Source organism: Solea senegalensis, linkage group LG7, assembly GCF_019176455.1.
Source record: "Solea senegalensis isolate Sse05_10M linkage group LG7, IFAPA_SoseM_1, whole genome shotgun sequence".
Taxonomy (NCBI): Eukaryota; Metazoa; Chordata; class Actinopteri; order Pleuronectiformes; family Soleidae; genus Solea; species Solea senegalensis.
In genome coordinates, this window is record NC_058027.1 from 20,582,017 (window position 1) to 20,599,725 (window position 17,709).

The 17,709-nt window shown below is 42.1% G+C and overlaps 1 protein-coding gene across 1 annotated transcript in view; it reads left to right on the forward strand.

Annotated features, from left to right (window-relative positions):
- The window catches only part of LOC122772639 (SH3 and multiple ankyrin repeat domains protein 3-like), a 73,218-nt gene extending 57,008 nt beyond the window's left edge, over window positions 1-16,210 (forward strand). Inside the window, exons 10-12 of the mRNA XM_044030827.1 lie at window positions 1,067-1,144; window positions 12,398-12,464; window positions 16,170-16,210. Of these exons, the coding sequence (XP_043886762.1) occupies window positions 1,067-1,144; window positions 12,398-12,464; window positions 16,170-16,210 (186 nt within the window). The remainder of the gene's footprint in view (window positions 1-1,066; window positions 1,145-12,397; window positions 12,465-16,169) is intronic.
- Window positions 16,211-17,709: the final 1,499 nt, after the last annotated feature.

The window sequence follows — 17,709 nt, forward strand, 5'->3', positions numbered from 1 at the left end:
AGTTTTTCTGGTCTTCCTAAACCCTCTTTTACACCAGATTTACTGGGGATATGTGGGAGTTTGCATCTACTGCAGGACTGCAACACACACAACACAAGAAAGTATCGTAAGAGGGTCTGATGAAGTTACTGGTTACACTTTTATATGTTTGAACAGTGTCTATAAAGCTGGGAATGTTACAAACACTGTAACTACAGCTATGTCTGATTAAAACCTGCATATATTGTAGAGTAATTTGAGGGGCGGGGGGGTCAAAGCTGATGGTATGTATTGATTATGTTTTGGTGGATAAAACATTGCTGTGGCCCCTGGCTTTGAGAATGTGTGAATACTTTTAACTTGCAAAGGATAGATAGATAGATAGACAGATAAACAGATAAATAGATAAATAGATAGATAGACAGATAGACAGATAGATATAGATAGATAGAGAGATAGACAGATAGATAGGTAGATAGATAGATAGATAGATAGATAGATAGATAGATAGATAGATAGATAGATAGATAGATAGATAGATAGATAGACAGATAGATAGATAGATAGATAGGTAATACAGTTGTGTATCTGTGATTCTTCTTATTGTGAATCTAAAAACAGTGTTTATATCTGTGTGTGTGTGTGTGTTTCTGTATGCGTGGTTGAGCACTTTGTGGGCGATTTGTGCTGTAGATCCAAAACCCTCAGCTCTCACTCTCCTTCTCTCTGTTCTCCCCCCCTTCTCTCTCTCTCTCTCTGTGTGTCTCTATCTCACTCCCTCATTTTCCTCGAGTGCAGCATTATACAGACATGCACACACACACACACACACACACACTCATAGGCAGTGAAGCTCTGTTCCTGATGCAGGTTGTAGATGTTCCTGTGTCAGCACAGGGATGTTTAGACGCTCGCTCTCACTCACCACTTCCTGCTCTGCTCACTGTTTCCTGCTCATGTCACTGAAGCTAATCATCCTCCAAAGTAGGAGAACTCAAGGATTGTTTTTTCCTTCTTTTTTTTGACGAAATGTCTCTCTCTCAGCTTCACTTTATCTTAACCCTGGTTTTCCTCCTCCCTTCATCAGGATAACTGTGCCAGAGTGCTGCTCGTCCGTGGAGCCGACAAAGAAGTCAAGAACTACAACAGCCAGAGTCCATTTCAGGTAGAGTTTCTAAAAAAAAACACACGCACACACATACACACGCACGCATACTCTTCTTCTTCACTTCTTTGTGCTTGTAAGCAATTATAGCAATTTGTCGTAGGGGAAACCATTTTTAGTAACAGTGCAATTTCTTCGTCCCATTTGTTGTCATAGCAACTGAGCAAAATGGTCAAGGTCAGCTTCAACTAGGGAATACGAATGCCTATTCAGCCAATATTAAATTTCTTTGGTTATCTCACCGATGTTCAGAAGTGCGGCTGAGTGTGAAACACTCCGGGCGTGTTTTTGAAGTTTTTCACAAAGTTTCTCTGAAAGTGTCTAAATGAAAGGAAACAAATGTAGAAAGTGTCGTCTTAAAACACACGTGAATGGCATGACTGTGCTTCTGCAGTGTTCCACCCGTGCTTGCATTGGTTTTTGTTTTTTTGTACTGTGATGTCATTTCTTGGAGTGGGCTTCGAATCTCTCTCGAATCTGTGCAACCATGTCTCGTTATGCAAGTCATTTAACCGCTGAAACTGTGTCATAAACTCCAAAACAATACAGGATCCGGGATGTTTTGTAATGTTAAATTAAAACAAAACATGATTTCTTAACATTCCAACACTTTTTTCAACAATTCTTTAGTTGTTTAGGTTTGTCTTGCTTCTCAACTCCTCTCCCACCCCCAAGACTGTATATGAAAGTTTGGACTTTGTTTTCAGGTTTGCAGGGTAAAGTAAACAGGAAGTAAACAATATATTAAATAGCCACCAGGGGGTGACTCCCTTGGTTGCAAAAAGAAAATGTTTAAATGGAAGTAAATGGGAAAATTAGCAAAAAAAAAGCAAAAATTATCGATTTAGTCATTCAAAAATATTGTATTTTATTGTTTGAAAATATATTTTTTTTTATTGCAAAGCTGCCTGCTGATTGGCTACTGAATTTGGGAGCGACGGGTCATTGGACCGGAAGTCGTCATGGTTTGGGGTCACTGTCCGTCTGGAACTCGTTCCCCATCGACATCCGACAAAATAATTGTCTAACGGCGCAAGAAACAATACAAATCAGGAAGCGCTAAGAACAAGTGTCTTTTCAGACAATAAAATACAATATTTTTGAATGATTAAATCAGTTTTTTTTTTTTGCTTCTTAAAAAGTGTTGTTTGAAAAAATTGACACAAATCTAATTCCATACCAGTCAAATGTCGAATCTCCAGAGTTCGGATTCTAATGGCTGACGTCACGATCTCCACCACTATGCGTTTTCAACAAGATTTTCAATACACGTAATGAATGAATGAATAAATGTAAAATGATTGTGAGCTTACAGTATGATGACATGTAAGACAGAGTGTACTGTCATGGGGTAGAAGAACAAGTATAGAGGTCTTGGTTTTTTGCTGTAAAAAGAATGAACTCTTTATCTATCATGGATTCATTGTCTGTGAATTGTGTATGAGCTGCTGCTATATATATACTGTATGTGTGTGTGTGTGTGTGTGCTGGATGGATGTTCAGCAGAGAAAGAAATTCAGCAGCGCTAAGTGCTTCCTCGCTGCCATGGCTGACTTAAACTTCTGCCTGAGCTACCAGAGACTCTTTTTCAGGCAGGCATTTATAGGAGTCAGTCCCATGGGGTCCTCAGCTGTCCTCCACAGCCACTCCAGTGGAGTGCTTCAGTAGATGTAGCCCTTCATGAAGGGAAACGTCCGCTGGCCGAGCTGAGATCACGCCACGTCAGGCTGTGAGTCAGAGTTTGGTGCACCTTTAACCTGAGTCTCCATGTTGGGATTAGCCTGAAGCTTCACGTCATCTCATGAAGCCAAGTTCTAGGATCAATTATGCCTTTGTATACAGGGATGGCACGATACCACTTTTTTCTTGGTCCGATACCAATACCGATGTCACAAACTCGTACTTTTCAACTATGAAGCTGTTAACGACACTTTGTGCTGACTCATGTCAAAGACAGTATTCATAAAGAAGATATAAACAAGCCATAAAATGACTCAATAAAAAGCTTTTGCCAATTTTTATTTACATTTTTACAGTCTAGTATAGTGAAGCATGTATTGACTGGTATCGGACTGATACCGATACTTTATCGGCTCTTCCCTCGTGCGGCTAATGTTACCATAATGCTATGAAACTATTCTAAATGCACGATATATTAATTTACCAGCTGGCAAATGTGTCATTCCTCAAACCACGCTTCTAAAAACCAGAACTAGCTCTAAAAACACCCAAGTAGGGTCCAAAAGTGTGTTTTTCACTGCGCTAATGAGCTCACAATGTTGTCCTCGTGTTATCCTCCAGCGTGGTGGCGGGGGCACAGCCTGGACAGAGCAAAACAAACAGAGACAAACAACTATTCACAGTGTCAGATTAACCTCTGCATGTTTTTGGAGTGTGGGAGGAAAACTAGAGAACCCAGAGAAAAACCCACGCACACATGAGGAGAACATGCAAACTCCACACAGAAGAAATACAGTCAGTCCAACCAGGATTTGAACCGGTGACCTTCTCGCTGTGAGGTAACAGTGCTAGCTCCTGCACAATTGTGTAGCCCACAACATAGAAATCCTTATTGAATAAAACTGCTGCATAGGTGCTGCTGTTCCTGCTGCTGCTGCTGCTGTTGCTGCTGCTCCTGCTTCTCCTGCTGCTCCTGCTTCTCCTGCTGCTGCTGCTGCTGCTCCTGCTGCAGGTTGCCCCGAGTGACAGAGGTGCAACTTCTGTAACACAGAAATGAAAGAGCAGTTGCTCTCCTACAAGCAGCCACTAGATATGTTTGGAATTCTCACTTGTTTTTGAGTGGAACAACTCGCTCTTTTGCTCTTACTATCTTTATCACTGCTCACTCTCCACCTACACGTGGAGCCAAGAGCTGAATCCAGCAAGTTTGTGCCTGTGTTCTGAGTGCTCGGCATTGTGGGAAACGTAGGAGATCACTGACTGAAGTGGATGAGGGAAAGAGAGGGGTCAGTGCAACAAAAGCACAAGCCGCAGCACATTAACCACTTCATCAGGAGATACATGCAAATGCGGGAATATCGCAAATGAACTGAAGATGCACGTGTGTGTGACACAAATATAAGTATGCAAACAACATACAGTTTTTAGAGATTCAGCTTTCCTGGTTAAATTAAGGTTATAAATAAACAAAAAATCTGCTCCTTTTCGGCTGATGTTACGAACTCTGATAAAACCAGGACAAAGTTTTGCTTTCACAAAAGCACATGGACACTCGGACCGTTTTGGTCATTAGTTTATTTGGATGGACTAGAAAAATAAGCATGGAAGAGGAGGTTGTCAAGATAAGAGAAAGAATTATTTGCTGAGTTGTTGTGGAGGAAATCTACTTTTTTTTTTTGTCATTATGCTGAAATGATGGACATTAATCTGGTTTGCAGAGGCATACTGGGGGCTATTTATATATTTAATTATATTAATCCCGAACCAAGCAATTTCCATAAAAACTTAGGTTGAGAGCTGGGCATGAATCCAATTCACTTTGGATGTGAATTTCATTTGAAACTACTACTACTACTAGTAGTAATAGTAGTAGTAGTGCTGCTAAGAGGCAGATAAATAAACAGACAGACAGCACCTGATTGGTTGAGGTCATAATTAAGTGGAGGGCATTTGCAGCAGTTGCTCATTAGGAGTCCCTTTGTATCCTCGTTATTTGCGCCTGCATATTGTGTCATCTCTGCCGAGAGCGCTCACTAAGAGAAAGACCCTCAACAGCTGTAACATACAAACGCTAATAAACAGCTGAGCGAGGCGTTCTTGTGCCGTACGCTGCTGTTGCGCGTGTGTGCTCCTAATTAGGACACGTGCGTGGGTGAGCTGCTGCACCATCTGATATCATCATGTGTCAGATCGCCCCATGCGTCTGTGTTTGTGTAATTCCCCCACAACCATTGTTGTACAAGAAAAAAAGAATCGAAGCATAGCTGAAGCTGTATCACCCTCTCCTCTCCTACATTATTCTTACATTATTGGAGAAAGTGCTTTGAAAGATAAAATTTTTTTCTTTAATGAACAGTCCACTGTCCACGTCCTCTTCTTCTTCTTCCTTATCTTTCCTCTTTTCTCGCGGCTCTCACTCCAATCTAACCTCTGCTCTCCTAAGCCTTTCATTCTCTTTACAGCACCTCACTTCATTACTTCCTTGGCTTTCATATCCACGTCTTTATTTCTCCTCTCTGCACTTTCACTCGTGTCATTCTTCTAATCTAATTCTCTCTCTCCGCTCCTTGGTACGGTCATTGTCAATTGTTGCACTTCTGTCCAACCCCCACCCCCGCCCTCGTTCATTGGGTCTGGCGACCTTGGCGTGTGCACTGTGAGACTTCATATCTGTGTGTCTCTCAGTCACCACTGTTACGTCATGTGGTAGAGGACATAATGGACAGTTTTATCATAACGTAAATCACATATTTTATCATGTATGTACAGTTGTGTACATTCTGACAGTCGCTGTTAACCTGCTCCAATGAAACAGCTGGGGTTCGGTGCCATAGCAACCACTGCTGAGCCCAAGGGATGCAAGCAGGGAACCCCTCCTCCTCCCTCCCCCTCTCTCCTCCCTTCCACTAGTCCTCATTCTTTATGCAGCATCAGCACCTGAAAGAAACATGAAAGGACCAAGAGTAGAGTTTGAAACTGATGTATTTACCATTCATTCATTCATTCATTCATCTTCTACCGCTTTATCCTCCACATGAGGTCCCAGTCCCAGCAGACATGGGGCGAAAGGCGGGGGCTTTACCCTGGAGAGGTCACCAGTCCATCACAGGGCCACATAGAGACAAACAATCATCCACTCTCACACTCACAGTCAATTTAGAGTGTTGATGTTTTTGGACTGGGGGAGGAAACACACGCACACACACGGGGAGAACACTATACAATGTATAAAGATAAACTAATTCATCTGTAACAAATAATGAATGAATGACAGGGCTCACAACCCCACATGGACTCTGACTTTTTGCATTTCCACTCATAGTTTCACCTCAAAATAATATATAAACAGCAAGATATCTGCTCTTCTTCTTCAAAATGTCACACTTAATGAAGGGATTATTAAAGTGCTGTCTCTCCATCTGTCTGTAAGCTCCACTTCTCTCGCTGTAAAGTGTATGAAAAAAAAAAAGTGATTAAAAACTTTAGGGTTTTTATTTTAACTGGTTCAGTGGAGTTCACGTCGGCTCCTCTCGTAGTCTTGCAGATTAGGGTTTCAGTTTAATTTGAAACTCTAAATTGACTACAGTAGCTGAGATTGGCTCCAGTCTCTCCCGACCTTTATGTGGAAGGTAACGCCGTGGAAAAAGGAGGAATTAAACTGACCATAGATGTGGATTTGAGAGTGAATGTAGGTCTGTGCCTCTGAGTTTGACATGAGTGGAGTTCACCTTTTACATATGAAAAATGCATTAGGATCACGATGGATGTGTTCATGTCTGCGCACAGTGGCTCTGTGGTTAACACTGTTGCCTCACAGCTGGGTTTGATTCTTACTGTGAGGAAACAACCCCCCCTGCCCGTCTGACCGTGTATGATGACAATAAAGATCCTTTCATTTCAGTCACTACAGCAGGAAAATGTCTGACAGAGAAGACAAGACACTCGCCTCGTGTTAAACTGGAGCTTTTCCTTTTGTGTTCCCGTTGTTTTTATGGAGACAGTGTCGTCACTCATCTGTGTGAGCAACCGTAGTGGGTTTTTAACGTCCGGTCTGCTGTGAGCCATGGCTGCTTGGGTGGGTGGTTGTCATCCATAAGGCTGCATTACTGCCTGGATTATTTTCCCCCTCTGGGCTCTTCCTACCGCTCAGCTTGGTGCTTTTCTAGAATGAAAAATGGCAAAATGACAGGGAATCAGATGTAGTAGTTGAAATGAATGAAAGCGAAGGGTACTCACGGTTCAGCGGGAGTCAGAGTCTGTGAAGGGATTTGACAGCCTGTAGAATGAGCAGTGATGAACCAAGAGTTCACTGGCTTAAGACTTTATCGTTGCCTGCCGCCAACAGGAAGTGGCTGACGATTGGAGATGAATGTGGGCAGCTTGAAAGTGGCCGACAAACAGTGAGCAGGGGAAACATCGATCAACAGACTCACTGCAGTAACATTCTGACAGGGGAAGCCTTTCTGCTCATGAAATAAGTTCATATTTTACAGAAGACTGAGTGCCTTCATTTTTTAGGACTCTAGCAGGAATTTCAGCACGCCGCAGCTTCCGGAGTTCTGAAAGATAACGTGGAGCGAGTGAATGGAGAGACTTGCAGGTGAAAGGTTGAAAAGCTGAAAGTTTGAACAACCATAGGGATCTGCAGAAGGAGAAGCCAGGAGGGGCAGAGGCAAAACTCAGAGTTAGGAATGGACGGCTGCTGTGTTTACCGGGGCAAAGAGGCAGGATATCTGAGAAAGCAAGGGTTTAACCTAAGTCCATCCTGGCTCAGTTCATTGCACGGCACGACTTAAGTGCACATTCACAGCCTTTTTGAAGTAGACCCCCGAGGTTGATCACAGATTAACCAAAAAAAACAACCAAAAACCTTGTTTTATACTGTTCTATACTGTAAACTTGGGTTGGACCCACATGTAACAAAAAACACTTACCTCTGCGCCACTGAAATCATCATATTTGCAATTTAAAGAGTTACCTCACTTCTTTCAGGGTTTTCACAGCCTGGTTTGGCTCAGTTCGGGACCCAGTACGTGTCCCCAGCCTGAGGCTCTGGAACCACTGGTGTGGTCCAGTGTCAGCAGATGCGATTTTAGTTGAAATCACTTTCCAATCAGCTGACGGACCCAATTGTGTTTCCTCCCTGTTCTGCTGATGTTCACCCAAGGCACCACTTCCATACTTCTGTGCTATACACAACCCTTTGTCTCCATGACAACAGGGGGAGTGCAGGAAAAGAAAGAATGTGGGGGCGGTGATGGTGGTGATGGCAGTGGTGGTGGTGGGTGGCTGAATGATATAGAGGGCTGTGTTTCTCGTTGCTCACTGGATAACTGGCTTCTAATCACACTTGGAGATAATACATCCAGTAGAGCGCCCTCTGCAGTCACAAAAAAAAAGTATCTCCACAAATTCAGTGGGTTTTGATGATTTGCATCATCGGCTGCGCCTGATTTGATCTCCTGCAGCTGGAGCTCCGCTCTCGGTGCTGTGTGACACTTGTACGTTACGATAGTGGAGTAATTGTCACTCTGTTGACAGGAGACATCCGTCATGTGTCTCCAGATGGACACTGAGATGTCACGGTTCCTCACAGTTGGTTATTACGCTTGACTCTGTGCTTGACACACAGTACATCCATCAGTTGTCCAGGTCATGTGGGACTGGAATAATGGTAAATCTAGTAATGCACAGCGGTGAGATTAGTCCCCTGGTGGGTTGTGAAAGTACTGCAGGTGAGAGCAAAAATCTCTATATAAGCCTTTTAGAAAAACAGCAAATGTTTTTGGAAGTAAATCCAGAGAGTCACCTTCAGCTAACATTATAAAATGCTTCCTGCCACCTGTGGGTTGTTACTCACTGCAAGGCTTGGTTCAAACTGGATGCATGGCTGGATGCGTGTGCCCTCTGGCTGTGTATTCATTTCAGCGCCCATGAGAGTGTTCACACTGCATGCTGTTTGAACGCAGCATATTTCTAATGGCAGGCAAATGCAGCTGCTGCACCAGCTACGACTCTGACATCACTCTCTGCTCAAGCCACCGGTACTACTGTATCATTTATATTTTGTTTTCTGATAGCTTGTGAAGCTGAATTATGAATAATGCACCTTTTATGTGACTTGCATATGACAGGAAAACACTGGTGTTTAACAGCGATGGGACAATATATGATGGATTCATTCAATATTATGATATGATTGGGGCAGCTCATGGCCAAGTGGAAAGGGAACCTGGCTTGTAACCAGGGGGTTGCACCCCTGCTGCTGCTCAATGCTCAGCCGCTGCGCTAATTCTAGGAAGGTTTCTAGTAGAGGGCGGGTTAAATGCAGAGAAGGAATTTCCCCTGCGGGACTGATAAAGGACTTATTTATTTATTTATTGACGATATTATCGCTGACTGGTATTAAAAGCACTTACAGAAAGTTAATTGTAGTGAGTTTCTATCATCGCGTTAATCGTCGATGAAGAAAAATGTCAATATTTATGTGAGTGACTTGAAAATCCAGCCTAACTCACCAGCATACAGTGCTTGTGATCTATTTCTTAATTTGCCTATGGGGAGTTGCATCTATTTATCCTATCTGCGATGTCTCTGACCACCGTGAGTGCAGACAGAAAGCTGCACCTGTTTAAGAATCTAACAAAAAATAGCAAAAATAGCATTAATTGCAATGATTTAAGACAGGAAAATCGTGACTGAAACCACAGATGCTGTATGTGTAAAATTGTTACTTGTTAACATGTCTATAGACGTCGACCAGAAATAGTTTCAACCTTTTGTGATGCTTTGTTTGGTGTTTTAAGGAAATATAGATGAACAAGGTTTGGTTTAGGTGCAAAAAGCACTTGGATAAACCAAAAGAAAAAGACCATGAAGTGTCACCATCCTCTCCATAAACAGAACTAAATATGGTTTCATTCAACTTCTGTTTCATTCATCTTCTACCACTTTATTCTCCACATCACGGAGCCTGGTACAATCGCAGGGCCAGATATAGAGACCAGCGACCATTCACTCTCACATCTACGGTCAATTTTGCCTAATCCCCAAATCTGCATGTTTTCTCCGGACTGTGGGAGGAAACTGGACCGGAGATTCGGTGAAAACATGTACACTCCATGCAGAAAAGCCTGTGTTCTGTCTGGCTCATCTTCATGCTGCAAAGGCAAGAGTGCTAACCACCCCACCAAACCGTGTGACCCACTTCCGTTTCCCACAGCATGAAAATGGCAACATTCTAAATTCGTTTTAAAACACATTTTAACGTCCTTTACTAATGAGAGTCAGTTTGCTTATAATTATCAGTCAGTTCACCATTGATGGGTGGACATAACGACTTCATCGCTCACGCTCTCTCTCTCTCAGCTCTGGGATCAGCATTCCTGTCGGAGAACAGGCTGTCACATATCTGTCACACATGAGGGAGACCCTCAGAGCGAGTGGGAGAAGCAGGCAGCATTTATAATAAGGAACAAGGAACACATCCCCTCCTCCACGGCCCTTCATCTTTCATGAACCGCAGCTGTATTAGTTACTCAATCCTTTATTTTTTTCATTTAAAAACAGGGGTTTTCTTCTCCTCTTCTTCCTCTTTTTTTTTTTTTTAAGACAAAAAGCACGTTGCATATTAATGCAGCGTGTTGAAACATTCAGAAGGATTCTTACTTTTGGAATAAAAAAAGCGCCACGCTACATCCTGTGTAGTGCTTTTCTGCTTTTATTTATATGAAGAAAAGGTCAGGGAGCAAAGAATCACTTCTTTAATAGAACACCTCCCTCCATCACTCGCTTCTCCTCTTCCCTCGTTCTTCTGTTTGTTCTCCAGGAATCAGAACAGGCTTATATAATACTGTGTGTGTGTGTGTGTGCATGTGTGTATGTGTGCTTGTATTTTCTTTACCTTTTTTGGGCCTTTTAAGTTTAGGCCTACAATTTAAAGTGATTAGGTTATAGTTAGGATTGGGCATTAACTGGTTTTGGTTCAGGTTAGGGATATAAGGCAATGCAAGTTTTAAAATGGACATAAATATGTGTGCATGTGTGTGTGTGAGAGAGGGAGAGAGACGCTAACTTGACTCTTGCTGTGAAACCTGTTAAGAGCAGCAACACGACAACAGGCAGTGTTGACCTGATTCTGGGTCAGCGACAGCTAGAGATCCAGTAGGAAATCTCTTTACTGTCCCCTGGTGGACACATAGAGAACAGCACACTCTCCTGAGTGAAGTGACCATTTAGATCAGAACTCCAGACGTGGATTTGCTGTGAAGGAGATGATGAATCCATAATAAATGCTTCTTTTTCAAGAGCGTCCTGGCACGAGAAGGAAAGCATAACAGCATGATCACACATTTCAACAACACAAACACATGTATACAACTGTCACACACAACAAATAATTAAAAAAACACATTCATATTAAGAAGCATAGTCATTTCACTCACAATATAATTAAAGTAAGTTTTAAGGCTGTCAATCACTACTAAAAGAAAGCAACATGTGCTCTGGTTCATTACGATTCATCACAGCTTTTCATCCCCACTCTGAAGCGTGGCATAATTATACAGTAGATAGTTAAATAACGTAACTATTCAGGCGTCAACAAGGCATTTTCACCCAGAGACTCTCTGGAAATCCTGGAGATGTCATCTTGATCATACATTTACATATATAAATGCAAAACAGTACCACTTTATTCAGTACCAACCAAAAGAAAAAAGCTCCACTGAGTGTATATTTCTGTGGTTATCGATTAGTAGTTCTGTAGTCATCTTTCGTCGTAATGTAAATCAAGTGATGTGAGATAAAAACCCAGACTGCTGCACCTCCGCGAGACTATTTCCAGCATGAGGGAAATCTGGCCTGTCATGGGAGACAGTTCAAAGAGTTAGAGAGCGCTCCTTAACAACAACATCTACGTGTCCCATCAGAGCAAAAGTCACGTAATAAAGCCAAGTAACGAAAGCCGCGAGACGTGGTAACATGGGCGGAGCCTTTCAGAGATGGAGAAATGGCCTCAGGTCGTCTGTCGTGTACGAAGCTTGTGTGTCCGTCTATTCTTGTCTGGTGGGAGGGTCTCAAGACGGAGAGCCTCCATCCCAAAATACTTCAATTTAAGTATTTAACTGCCTGGATAGAGTTCCTGATGACATTGAATATTCCTGCAGCAGTGATTTGTCGCTCAGGAAACTGCTGCCTCATCTCTTTCGCTCACATACACCTCAAACATGTGACTTTGCATGTGCACGCGATGGTGTCATGTGTGAATCTTGGTTTGTACACGTGTGTGTGTGTGTGTCACAGATTATTAGATTCTTGGCTGCAGATGATTAAAGCCATGGAGATTGGACCTCAAAGGAATCACTGCATATTATATTCCAGCTACTTCCAGCAGCCTTTGCGGCAGAGATTATCTGCCCTAGACGCAACTCCAGGAGACATAATCCCTCACTGTTTTCTTTATTTCAAAGACTATTTGCGCTCTTTCCCTAATTTAATTTGGATTGTTTGTCTTTTTTTAATTGATTTCCCCTCTTTTTAAGCCGTTTCTTTGTGCTCTCTGTCGCTCTCCAGGTAGCCATTATCGCCGGGAACTTTGAGCTCGCCGAACTCATCAAGACCCACAAAGAGAAGGATATAGGTGAGCTGCAAATCAGAATATTCTCTTCTCCTCTTCATACCTCCTCCCATCCATCCATCCATCCATCCATCACTCCCTGTTCTTCACTGGCCACCCAATGCATATTCCTGAATCTCCCTAAGGATATATTTCAAATCCCCCCCACAATCTGATCCTCAGAAATGACCTCACGGTATAATCCCTGCTGTGGGATTATGAGTGTGCTGCCCTGTGGATGAAAGTTTATGTTTACACCAGGAAAAGCTCAGGTCGATTAGGTCGGGAGAGAATGATCAATGCCTTGGCCGGAAGGAGGGAACATCCTCTTGGAGCTGACTGATCTATGGTCTTCTGCATGGAAGGATTAGTTTAAATCAGAAGGAGGAGTTAACAAGTTGTCAACTGATCGTGATTGTATTTTTTTACATAACACAAGGCTTCGTCGTTGTAAAAGCTTTGTGTGAAGCGCAGTTCTGAGTTGGTGTGCTCTTACTGGATTAAGGGTTTGGAAAGTTGCCTGGAAGTGTTGATCTTATATGAGTGGATTGATACAGTATTGGTGTGAGCATTCATACATGAGTTCAGACTTTATCTAAAATAAAATATCAATAATGATCCAGATATTAGGATTTCAGGTTATATAATAGCCTGGAAACCAGTGGTGGTTGCTGGTCTTTGAAACAGGGATAGCTCATTTCCGGCTCACTAATTTATACATTCATTGTTACATAAATTCTGCAAACGAACAACTAGAGCAAGGAAACACGATAATAACACACAACAACCAGCTGTCTACAGACTTCCCTCGCAAAATCCACACAGGACTGAGGCAGAAAAAGCCGCCGCCTTGTGAATGTTTCTGCAACGCTGTCGATCAAAAACTGCCTTTCAGACAGTTCCTCCAGCGTCCGCGCCTGCCCACTAGCTGCTCCATTGACTCCCAGAGAAGCTGAGCTTCCCCGGAAGGGACATTTTTACCGCATTTGTTCAATCACCGTAGAGATCACCACAGTTTTGTGCCATCCCATAGAAAACTGGTGAAGCTGAGCTAATCACGCTCTAGCGCACGTTTAGTATTGAAATTTGACTTTGACATTTTAGAGGAAGCTGAGCTTCCCTTGTTGTCTTAAAGCGATCATCACTGCTGTATACAGAGATGGACTGTGTCAAAACATTGGTGGCTGGCTGTATTGTCGATCATAAGCTCCACCCCCTCTATGTTAGCGGGTCAAACATGGATTTAACTCACTCAACTTATTCATCTTCTACCACTTTATCCTCCACATGAGGGTCGCAGCGGGGCGCTGGTGCCAATCCCAGCTGACATAGGGGTTCACCCTGGACAGGGCGAGGGATTAAACTACTACATTTGAATTTAAACACTGTGGATTTCAATAAAAGGTTGCCAACAATGTTTTCTGTCATTATAGACAGACGTTTTCCCACTGGTGTGGGTTTAAATGTTCTTGTTTCTGATCAGTTTGGTTTTAATTAGTTTTAGATGATACAGAAACCAGGGCAGACATGATTATGAAGGCTGACACTGAATCAGGATTGGTGAAATGTGTCTATAGATAGTACCTTGATATCGTGGTTTCACTGTTCTTGAATCAGTTCTTCAGTGACCTTTGAGGTACAGTTGTGTTTGTTTACAGTTACTGATCATCTTTTTATTGATTGTCTATAAATAAAAAAACATTTCTTTTCCATTAGATTTAGTCTTCATATAATCTGTCTGGTTCTTGCTGCTCGTTTGCACAGTGAGCAGAGTACGTGAGTTATTTCACTTGCATCTGTGTGCAAGAGGGAACGAGAGGGAGGTGAGAACGCGAGAGCGATTTCTCACTAACATAAATATATGGAGGACAAAAACAGTTTTTGAACCCTTTCCATGATTTCTTCTTTTTTTTTTTTCTTTCTCTTCATCCTATTTATTACCTTTGTTGCTTGGTTGCCGCTGAAGTTGTGGAGAGGCGGGTTGGTAACGGCAACAGACTCAGAATTAGCACCTGATTAGAGAACAACGACTACATTTAAAAGTCAAACACATGGGTGCAGTGAAGTGAGCACAAGCAGAGAGCATTACTCTGGTGCTTTGGATACTTTGTGGACAGCTCGGGGATTAAAGGGCTCAGGGAAAATGAGAAAGGATGAACAAAACAAATAAATAAATACCGATGAGTCTGGAGAAAGATGAGGCTGAGAGGGAATGAATGGAGGGAGAGAGAGAGAGAGAGAGAGAGGGAAATACAATCTAATCTAAAGATGTAATCTTGCAATTGTTGCCCTCTCTCATGGACGCCGCCCAGCAGCAGCCGGCCTCGCATGACAGTGACCTCATGAAGAGCTAAATGGAACACTGCAGCGGTGCAGGATTACCCCCCCACCTCCAAAAAAAACCCCAAGTCCAGTCGACATCTCCTCCACCTCCAATAAACAGGATTAGGTATTACGGTGCTGATGTCGTCCGCTGTGTCATATTTGGAACATTTTAGTTCTGCAACTTCACGCCTCTTCACACGAGGCCGTATAGATTTTAGGATGGGACGTCTTTAGTCCAGGACTCCATGGGTTCAGTCTGCAGCAAAGGTCGGTAACCCCACACACACACACACACACACTACTCCAACCACCTGCCCCACTCTAAACTGAACTGAACTAAACTGTGTGTGTATGTATATGTATATATATATATATATATATATATATATATATATATATATATATATATATATATATGTATATATATATATATATATATATATATATATATATATATATATATATGTATGTATATATATATGTATATATGTATGTATATATATATATATATTATATATATATGTATGTATATATATATACATACATATATATATATGTATATCTATATATATATAGATATACATGCTTTTTAGTTAGCTATGAGTTGGAATTCTGATTCAAACCTGTCTTCATGAGGACAGTTTGACCTTCTGAGGTCATTGTGGCTTGTCCTTGCAAATTTAAAGGTTTTTTTGAGGGTTGAGAATTGGTTTTAGGCCAGGAGTGTGATAGTTAAGTTTATTATAAGAGGCAAGGCAATATATGTGTCGTCACTTAGAATGCTGTACAAGTAAGTGTGTGTGTGCGCCTCAGAAATCTGCTGTTTTATTATGTTCGTGTGTGTCATGATTTGACCTTTGACATTCAATACATTCCTTATCTGTGATCTGACGTTCCGTCGCGGCTCCACAGCTCCACAGACCACTTTTCAGTTTGTCTTTCCGTCCGTCCCATTCTTGCGACTGCCTCCCACAAACACCTCGGGGGAAAACTCTCAGCTCATGCTCACGCTCACTATGAACATGGCTGCCAGCATAGACACAAGGAGAACAGATTTCAGCCAATTAATTAAAGGCTCCCCCCATAAAATGTTCAGCCGTTTAAGCGCACAATATGATAAGGAAATGTTTTTCATTTGTGTTGCCGTGTTAACTGCTCACACTAAAGTTCATAATCAGGAGACAATCTGGGATTTTAAATCGTGGCCCGCAGGTGTTCCGCTGCATTTTTCTGTGATATTGACAGTGTTTGACAGTGACAGTCTGGCTTTACCCAAGTTTTGTTTGTAATCTGCAGAACTTGTTTCTGTACATGTGGCACCTACTGCACACACGTGTCCATCTTTGGAGAATGATCCCTCCTCTGTGGCTCCTCCTGAGGTTTCTCCCATTTTTCCCCTTGCAGGTGTCCTCATGGTCCATAAAGACCCTCTGTTGTCCTTGTAGACCACAACCCCCCTCAGATGTCCTCGTGGGGACACCTGTTGGCCGAGAAAAAGCTTTATATATCACTTAAATGTATCAAAACTCTAACATTGCGTCATTTTTTAGTCCCATAACTTATCACCAGATTGAAAGGAAAACATGTTTTCATATTTATTCTGAGACATGTGGACATGGTTTGATGCAGGGTCTGGATGTGTCACTTAACTGTTGACTCATGGTCTGGTTCTCCTCACAGGACGACTGAAGTTGGTGGCCTGAGAGACCCAGAAAGTGCACCGTGGGACATCTGGGTTTGACTGCAGGGTGTCGGCAAACACCCTGAGGGACTGTCCCTGCCACTTCCACCCCACCCTCTGTTCGGAGCAGGATGAAGAAGCAAAGACTGATGGGAAGCTCCACTGACTCTAAACTCTTTCAGCAGAGAACATGGCCAAATGTTTTGATTTCCGTGTCTTCTCGCTGTAATGAAGGACATTTAAAGTCAAAAAGACTCGTGATTTGAACTGAACTAGAAAAATCAACACGTCTTTCCCATCCTAAAACATCAGTATATGCTTTCCAATCACAGTATTTCTTTTGTTTCTTTGTAACATTGCACTTTACAAAATCTAGTTCATTTGAGTATAATATATGCATTAATGGTTATATATTTATGTTTGACATGCTTTAATCTTGTTTTTTTTAATTTTCATTCTTTTCTCTTTTTTTAACCCTTTGGTGGAAGGATTCAGGCTTCGTGAAAAAAATTGAGGTTGATCTTAATTTTGAGATGAAAATTTCCTGAAATTTCACAGAGAAGTGAAATGAATCTCTTTTTTTTTTTATCACATCTGTGCCAGAGGCAGGCTCTGTGTCCTCAAACTCATCCTCATCTTCAGTCAGGGTACTTCACCGATACCAAGCTGTCCGTTTGGACTTGAGCAATACACAGAAATAGTCGCATACATGCTCATTGTTCTTCAAACGTCTACTGGTCCTGTGGATTTTTGTTTGTTTTTCTTAGTAGTACTAAAACTCAACTCTGTTGAGAGTGGACATATCTTCACCTTCCTCCAGCTCATTGAAGTCAAGGAAAAGACACTTAAAAGCCCCCCGCAAACAATTCCTCTCTATGTGATCCTGCTGTCGTCTCATCACTCTTGCAGAAAACAAAGCTAGTTAACCACAGGTGACCTTTGTCTCAAACTGAACAGATCAGTTGTTGTTGTTGTTGACCAGGTGCTGAGCATAATGTGACGAAGAGCGCTAAACTAAAGTTGTAGAAAACAGGAATGCTTAGAAATGCAATGATGCTGCTGTGTGCTGTTGACTTGATGATCAACATGTCTGCTTGCTTTGACTCCGCTGTAGATCTCTACAGTTGGAATTTTTTTTGTATTCCCTTTTTAATAAACTCTCCAAAACAATTGTGCGTCAGATACAGTATCTGTCTCATGTCTCTGTCTTAAACAACACTGAACTCTGAATGTGGATAGCTTAGCTAGCCATTAACCTGTTAG